The 9,206-nt window shown below is 40.0% G+C and overlaps 1 protein-coding gene across 1 annotated transcript in view; it reads left to right on the forward strand.

The window, feature by feature from the left end:
* The window catches only part of Ndufs4 (NADH:ubiquinone oxidoreductase subunit S4), a 109,440-nt gene extending 100,455 nt beyond the window's left edge, over nt 1-8,985 (forward strand). The window contains exon 5 of the mRNA XM_032898867.1: nt 7,915-8,985. Coding sequence (XP_032754758.1) covers nt 7,915-8,018 — 104 coding nt within the window. The 3' untranslated portion in view covers nt 8,019-8,985. The remainder of the gene's footprint in view (nt 1-7,914) is intronic.
* The last annotated feature ends 221 nt before the right edge of the window (nt 8,986-9,206 follow it).

Here is a 9,206-nt window from a genome sequence, read left to right on the forward strand (position 1 = left end):
AGGCAGGAGGAAGCTCAGGATCACCATCTGTTATATGATGAACTTAACAGCATCCTGGGATACATGTGACTGCCCCACCCACAAAATGCTAAGTTTGATGAAATGATACATATTTGTACTGAGTTTTGATTGGACAGAGAATGGTGTGACTTGGGAATTCTCTAGGTCTGTTGGTTCAGTTTGTTCTGTCTGCTACTCAGTGGTGTTCCTTTTTTTCTGGATGTAGGACCCATGGGGGTCTCGTATTCTATTTCAAAAGAAGGATAAACAGTTCTTTTATAGCTTCAGCAGACAAGAGCCAGAAATCAGACCAGCTTTTCTGCTGTTGCTGTTTCATCATTAAATACCCTAAATGTCGTATTTGGGTTAATGTTCTCACAACCTTGTCATAATTAATAGTTCAGTAAACCACCTCACTTAGTAAAAAAATTTAAATATCCATTAATGTCATTTGAGTCTAAAGGCATTTATTTTGTGTGTGTGCATGTGTGTATGTATACGCATGTCTCTGTGTGTGTGTGTGTGTGTGTGTGTGTGTACATGCCTTTGTGCATGTGTGAAGGTCAGAGAATAACTTGAAAGAATTGATTTACTCCTCCCACAGTGTATATTCTGGGATCATCTCAGATACTCAGGTCAACAGGCTTGGTGGCAAGCACCTTTGCCTGCTCAGCCATCTTGCCAGCCTGTCACCTAAGGTTTTAATAATAATCGTGGGTAACGTCTTTTTAAATAAAATAGCTGGAGGGAATAATCAGCCCAGTTAAGGCACTTTTACATTCTCATGACTGTAAGCATTAATTTGAAAGATTGCTAGTTTATTTGATTGGTCAATTTGTGTATCTTGAGAAAGAAGATATTCGAATAGAATCAATGTTTACCATTTTGGAAGTCTTCATAAGACATCCAGCAGATAGGCTACCTCCCTACCTAAGAAGTGTGTACCTGGGCTCAAGCCCATTCACCAGAGCACAAAAGGGCCTGCCTACCTCCACTTTCTAGTTTTAATTTTGCCATAAATCTTATGACTTGTTTTTACAGTCTGATCCTAATAAATAAAAAGAAGATAGCTCTTTCATATAAACTAATAAAGCTACAGAAGTTTTAAATTCTGTATGACCAGCTCCACTAGCATGTCTCTGGTTCAGAGAAGCCTTTCTTTCTGTCGTTTGTGTATAGTGTGACTGGAAGAGGTGTGCCTCATACTGATCAGAAAGTGTTCACAATGGGGTAAAGAGCAGAGCTTGTGGGTGAGGACCCAATTACAGCTCTCAGTTTCTTTAGCCCCTCCCTTAAAGGGGATTAAAACACTACTCGTCCACCGTTTCTGTCAGAACATCTTGTGAGTTAATCTTTTAAAATGCAGTAACAGAAAACAGCATCTGAGGTCTGTAGTAACTGAGGAAAACCCTTGTTTTAACCTGCGTACCTAATGTTTCCACCAATGTATTTTAAAAGTGACTCCTCAATTTAAAACTTTGTTCTCCTACTGTAAAACTTAACAGTTAGCCACTGGAACTCGAATTTTTAGTAGACTTAATCTGTACTCCCTGGCTCTCATATTTGGCTTCTGAATAAAATGAACACATCTATTAGGGAAATTTATTTTATGTGAAACACAAAGTAGCCAGGCAGATATCCTCACACAAAAGAGCAAGTCAAGAGTCTAAGCAGGGACACAGTAAAGACACTACCAAAATGGCCATTCCATGGTCAGGAGAAAGGTTTTTATTGTGGATAAGAGAGAGAATATCCAGGGGCATCTGTAAGATTCCAGATCAGTAAGAAGAAACAGACTGCACATGTCCAGGGCTTTCTGTGAGAGAAGAATAACAGAGAATATTAAGGGAGTAAGTGTGTATGTAGGGGGGAGACCCCATGTCTTAAAGAGTGAGAAGTGAGCTGTAGTCTGGAACAACCTGGGAGTTTGAGGGGGGTGCAGGAGGAGGTGAGAAGGGCCAGGAGGCTAACATGTGCTTTGAGATGCCTAACAAGTCCACACGGAAAAGGGATCTGAGGGTCGGAGGCCAGCACACTGCCTTTGGTATGTACCATAGTATACTCAATAGAGAACCAGATGTCTCTTCTGCCAGAGGGAGGGGAGACAGGGAAGTGGCTCTTCCTGGCAGACAAAAACAACCCCCAACCCTATCCGAGGTTCCTGTGGAGTGCTGAAAGTATGCACTTGCAATCCTGTAATCCAGTGTGAGCTGAGCCAAGACTGTCACATCAGTGGGTTTGCCCTTTGGCGGTGCTTGGTTTCTTCTAGCCCTAATAAAGACCACATGAACTTATGTGGGGAAAAGGGACACTGAGGTAAATTTCAAATAGAGACAAAATTGGTATTTCTAGAATAAGGTCAGTAGGTGGAGATGGGACAGAATTTATGTGCCTGTCACTGTAGCCATCCACTTTATCAGTGATAGTCATGTTGTCTGACAGCAGAACAGTAAAGTAGCAAATACTGAACACTCATTCTAGGAAAATGGAGGTGAGTTCCTTCAAGCCTCTGGTAGATCCTTTCATTAATTGATAACACTAATCTGTTTGTAACTTCTTCTAAAAACACTTTAATTTATTGATTCACCTACATTGACCTTGTAAACAACATGCTAACTCAAACCTGAACAGAGTTTATCTAATGTGCATATTGTCACATCATAGTCTTCTAGCACCATGCCCAGGAACTATTTTAATCAGTGAAACCACCCACAAGAAATGAAAATTGTGGCTGTACATAGTCCTTGAAGAGGGCACTTGTCAGGAGTCTGAAGGCTAAACCAAGTAGATAGCGAGAGTGCTTTGCTTGACCTCAGTCAGGAGGAGATTCAGAGAGTCTGTTTTTCTTCTGTGTACATCATAACTGACCACAGGAGGGGGGATGCATAGATTTGGAGGCTACAAATGAATTTGTGTGAGTCAGTGAATTCACAGGTGAGTACTACTTGTACTAGCAGCCTACCAAGGTTTTTTGTTGCTGATGTTTCAACTTGGCTCTTGATTCCTAATCCTTGGCTGAGAGATTTCTGTGGGTTCAGGTCATGAGGATGAGAATGAGAAAGAGGGATTATTCCTTAGATGCCTATAGAACTCTGGAGTCACTTTTCTTACAGTAGGGTTCTTTCTGTGTGGTGGTTTGCTGGACTTCCTAGTATTTTATTAGTTAATTAGGGGTGTGGGGATTTCTATGCATAGCTCGTTGCCTCAGATTAATTTCCACAAAATTTCTGGTCGTGAGTTTTAGGTATTTGCATATATATCTTCTCGAGAAATTAGAAAGAATGCATTCTAAGTTTCCAAACCAATTTTCAGCTGTAGTTTTGAAGCACAAAGTCACAGTAATTGGTTGATTTCTTGGTTAGCTTTATGAATGTTTCCGATTAATGTTTTGGAAATAATTCTAATCTGTATGATAGAATATTATTTGAAAAATAAATTTAAAGAGACCATTGACTGTTGCATCAGAGGGTGATGGTATTTGCAAGGTGTCACAGCTCTAGCAGATGTAGGGTGTTTGTTATTCTAATGGATCTTACAGTGCTATGTGTGCCTTTATTTGCTTATTAACAGTCCAAGAAAGGACTGTTCCACCACTCTATACACCACCACAGGCACTTCCATAATGTTTTCTAAAAGAATATTCAAGATACTTTAAATCATTTCAAAGTGAGACTTTACAGTGAAACTCCAGGAAAGCTTTCTGCTTTTCCTCATTTTAGATGTTAGGTGTCTGCTTTCCTTCCACAAGGTGTGATGATGCCAGACTATAACCTGGTGAAGGGCCTTGGAACCTTCCTAGCTACCAATGTCCCTCAGTGTCTCAAAGACTTGCCTGTTCTGATCCCCGGAGGTGGTTAGCAGGATCTTCCCGTTGTTTCTGTCACATTCTATGGTGGTTACTTGTTCTAGCACAAAGTACTAAACTGTTCACTTCCACAGTAATTAATGTCAGCGTTTGATTATGTTATCAATGGAGACGAACCTTTCACAGGACTGGAATGGGAGTTTCTAGAGTAAGTTTTGCCATAAATAGTAAAAGAACAAGTGAATGTGTCTATGTTTATTACAGAGACATAAATGAAATGGTTCTGTAAATCAAAATGAATAGACTTTTCTTTATCTCATCCAAAAGTCATAAGCTAACCATTGTGAGCTGGCTTGTTTTCATGGGCATGTGTGTATGTGTATGCATACATGTATGTGTGTGTGTGTGTGTGTGTGTGTGTGTGTGTGTGTTTGTGTGTGTGTGTGTGTGTGTGTGTGTGTGTGTGTGCATATGTGAAAAGGTTGCACCATCATTGCATTGGAAATAGAGATTCAGCCACAGTGTAAAGATTTACAAAGATGGCGTGCTTTTTGAAGAAGAAATGTACTGTTGGACATTAAAGATCACATTTTAAGTTTACGAAACATTTGCCAGATATACTTCTTTTACACCAGAGCTTAACATTCAAAATATTTTTGTGGACACATTGTCCTGTGTGAGACAGCGGAGTCAGCTCCTCTCGTCTTGTAGGTACTGGTGGGTGGATTTGTGGCTGATCTGTGCCATATGGCTACTCCGCAGTGGGAAGTGCTGGCGGTCCCAGGGGCTTACTCCAGCCCTGGGCAGCTGCCCTGGCTCGGCTGCTTTGATCTTCATGTTGCACAGCTGGAAAAAGCAAGGCCTGGTTTGGAATGACCCACAAGACGGACGGCATATGGGACCATTGTCATAGAGTGCACCTTAGCTTTATAAAAGCAGTAAACTTTTCATCTCAGATACAGTTTGGGTAATTTGGTTTAAAAAACAAAATTTTAAAAAACCGTTAAAGTTGAAAAAGTAGATATTTGGTTGTTGTGAATATTTTACTAATGAATTTTGTTGTTCTATATTTCGTGAGAAATTCTTACTTTTTAGGAGTTTTAGATGAGAAATAAAAAGACATGAGTATGTGTAGTCTGTGTAATTCATATAATTTACCCATTGCTAAGTACATGTTCAGTATCGTCTCACGTGTTTCTTGTTCTGAGTTCTGTCTTAATGTCCCAGAACAGAGCAGAAGTGTGTTGACTGATTGGGAATCCAAAGTTGCGCAATCTTCCTTTACTTTGACTGTCTACCGTGAAACCGTCGGCCACCGTGTAACCTCGCTGCTCCGTCAGACAAGAGCTTTAGAAGCAGAGCTGTTTTCCACAGGAGAACATGAGGGAGGGAAACAGTGTCTCCCTCTATCAGCAGTCATGTGTGACTGTGGCAGAGCAGCCACAGAGATCGTGGCCAGACCACAGGACTCTTCCGGTTGTAATTGATAACAAATATAGTCTAGCTTAGAGAGCCCCGGAGAGAAACCAAACCAGTTTGCATTTCTGTGTCTAAATAATCTACTCTTCTCTCATGGTGCTAACCCCGACAGCATTTTGAAAGTCTATAAGCAGAACAGAGACTAGAGCTGTGCTTGGTTCTGAGGTAAGGCGAGCAGTTAGAATTCATAGCATTTGCAGGCCCTCATTTCCTCTCAGGACATCATCATTAAGCTGAAAAGTCTGTCTTGGCAGGTGGAGAAGAGATGAGAAAGCATGCTCTCATCCACCATTTGGCCAAAGAAGATCATGGAAACCTCGAGTAACCTAAGCATTGACTGCCATAACTAGACCTAGAATCGACTTTGGGAAACTTGCTGGTCCTTCCTCTGTAGTCATAACACGGTGGAGTGAGCACTGTGGCATAGACTGCATTTTCAGGAATTTTTTAAGTCTTGTAAAATATTTAAATTAAAAAAAAAATCACACAATCAGATTGAGAGAAAGTGGGTAAAATAAAAATGGTGACTACGACATATTTAAAGAAATTCAGTCTTATGTATGCGGTGGACAGTGTATGGCTTTAAAGTCAACCTGTGTCAAAAGGCTGTGACCCTTCTTAAGGTGCTTTCTTCTTTTGAATGTTTTGAAATGGAAATAACCACTTTATGTCCTTCTCTTGTGAGATCAGCTTCTCTTTTTGAAACTATATTACATTAATTTTATGTTCATTGGTGGTTTGCCTGAATGTCTGTGAGAGTGTCAGATTGCCTGGAACTGGAATTACAGACATGTGTGAGCTGCCACGTGCGGGCTAGGTGTTGAACCCAGGTCCTGGAAAAGCAGCCAGTGCTCGTGCCTGCCTGACCATCTCTGCAGCCCGAGTCAGCTTCTCCGAGGCTACAGTGCTTTCTTTCCTACCGAGCCATTACTCTGAGAGCAATACTGAGCTCGTGAATTAACAGCTATGCTTGCTATGGTTTTCCGTAACCGCTTTATTGAAATGAGCTCACATAACATCACACAGATAAATTAAGGCAGCCATTCAAACATTTGCCACATCCCAAACTCTAGACTTCTCAGGGAACTCTTCTACAGTAAGAAAGGCCTTGAAGCCTTGGAACTTCCTTTGGGGTTTTACACTTAAACTGTCAATTACATTGTATGCACTGATCCACCACAAACAATGAAAAAACTGTCTTCAGTTGGTTAAAGATAGTCTAATGTTGAATTTGCCTTTCTGATTTCTCATTTCCTTCTGGGTATTGAGTTTTGTTTGGACATGTACTGCTAACAATCGGATGTGGAGAACCAAGTAGTTCAAATGATAAAGGATTGTATTAGAGGCCACTGTTTTCCTTTCTCCAGCAATTATAGTAGGATGCTTTGAGCTTCACAGGTTAGGTCTTATGGCATAACTGATAATTGAATTCCAGCTGAGGAGCCACTGGCCTGATTGCTATTCATGAGCTTTACTTAAATACTACACTCATGAAAAGACCCTAGACTTTCTTAGAATTTGTATGATCAAGAAGGCACTTGTTGCTGGGCAGTGGTGGTTACATACCTCTAATCCCACTTGGGATACAGAGGCAGGCAGATCTCTGGGTTTGAAAACCAAACAAAAGGTCATTTGTTTTGACTGTATAATATATATTTTGGGCATTTTATACTTGATGATCAAGAAACATGGATGAAGATGAGTTATTTGAAAAAGAGTCCTGAGAGAAAAGAATGGTGGGAAGGGGGGTTTATAAAGAAAACTGAGTTGTAAGAGTTGTTTAGCTTAAGGAAACATGAGGGTCACACTTCTGCCCAAGGAGGAGTGTTGATTAGAGTGCTCCCTAAACACTCAAGGGCACTCGAAACACAAATGCTCTACAAGTAAGTTCAGTCTCCAAAGTTACAAAACATACAAAAGGGCATTTGGAGAAAAGATACAAACTCAGAAAACATTTTGACCAAAAGCTCTCAGTTTGGTTTGCCTTAAAATCTCCTGAAATTGAGAGTGTAAGTACAGCTCTCAAATTCCCCATCAGACGTTTGTATCCAACTGCCTTTTAGTCAGAGGTGTCAGTATTTGCATAGTTGGTTATGATTTGAACTAATCATATAACCATTAATCAAATACTGAAAATCATTTTTGACTTTGGTTAATAAGGGGACAGAGCTTGATAATCTCAAGAGGAGTGGTGGGGTGGAAGATGGGAAGAACTCTAGTATTTCAGATGTGTTCAGACACTGGACCTGAGAGCAGTGAGATGGGTTATAGTACTGAGTGCTCTTTGTATTGCTACAGATGTCACATATTAAGCCATGCACAGAAATCTGAGTCTATATAATACATAACCTTGGTAACTAAACAAGAAATTTTAAGTAGAAATTAAATCATAGGTTACTCCTTCACTTTGAAAAATAACAACTCATCTTTAGACAGTGTATGGACGTTTGCACACAGGATTGAGAGAAAACAAATTACTAAATTTATATTTCAGATGTGTTGACATTTATGCCTGTTGATAAATGAACATGAAATTATACATGTTAACCTCTGCTTGTTTGCTGTGTTTCTTAAAAATTCTCATTAATTCTGTTCCTCTGGGGTTTGTTTTGGTTTTGTTTTCCATCTAGGATGGAGCTATGACGTGGAAGAGAGGAAGGTTCCGAAACCCAAGTCCAAGTCTTATGGTGCAAACTTTTCTTGGAACAAAAGAACAAGAGTGTCTACAAAATAGGTTGGAGCTGGCTACATTTCTGCTTGACTGTGACTGAAGTGTCAGCTGTGCACTATTTATAGTCCATGGATAATGCACCCCTTAATCTCCTAATAAATGTGACCTTTAAACTACAGGTACACTTGGCAGTTTCTATTTTAAGTGTTTTTGATGTCTTACACTGAACACATTACAGTTTCCTGCACAGACAGATTTGAGATGTTCACCCCTCTAAGAAATCATGGCACTTAGAATCTACTATGAATGCCTGGGATCTGCTGCAGCCTAGGTGTTCTCTGGTTGTTTTTTATAGCCACACACAAGTCAATATCATGCACAAACTCCAAGCCATTATTACTAAACTACTCTGAGAAATTCTTTTGTCACAGGTAGAGAAGTACATGATTATACTACAACCCAGTAATCCTCAACTTAATTCTCTTATAGGCAATGTTCTCCTTTTTGACTGGAGATTTGTATTTTCTCAGTGCTTATGAGCATAAAAGGATTTGTCTGTAGAAATTAAGTCCATTCTTCCCAGTCCCATGCTCCCAGAAATAAGACTCAGACTCAAAATGCATTATAGATACCTTGGCCATATTGCTAGGCTTTTTTTCCCCTTACTAGGTCCTAACTTAAACCGTCCCATTTATTCTAATCTACATTCTTCCATGTGGTGATTACCTGTGCCCAGGTACCATATGTCCGTTTCCTCGCTTCTTCGAGGGAGGATCTTTCATGCCTGGCTCTATCCCAGAATTCTTTCTGCCTCCCAGATGTCCCACCTTTTATTCTACCCTTCCCTATAGGCCATAGGCTCTTTAATTGACAGGCAATACATCCATATAATACACAAGGTATTCTCTCTACATTTGCCTATACGTTTCCGTCTTATGACATCTGGTGATTGTGAGAACTTCAATGGAAATCTTTTATTCTTAGGAAATAAAGATTCAGTATGAAATAAAACCAAGTTTGGAGACCTTCAGAGCTGCTCTTGTGTTTTTAAAATATAAATACGCATTTTATTGCAATAGTCTAGCCTAAATGATCACCCATGAAGCCATGCTCTCAACGGGCTCTACCTACTAACCTGCATAAACGCCTTGTCAGGGAGGCACTTACATTTCCAATTTTGCAAAGAAGAGATATAAATCAAGACTTAAAAAGGATTAAATAATGACCTCAGGATGATAGTGGTCCCAGTCC

This window comes from Rattus rattus, chromosome 3 (assembly GCF_011064425.1).
Source record: "Rattus rattus isolate New Zealand chromosome 3, Rrattus_CSIRO_v1, whole genome shotgun sequence".
NCBI classification, from domain to species: Eukaryota; Metazoa; Chordata; class Mammalia; order Rodentia; family Muridae; genus Rattus; species Rattus rattus.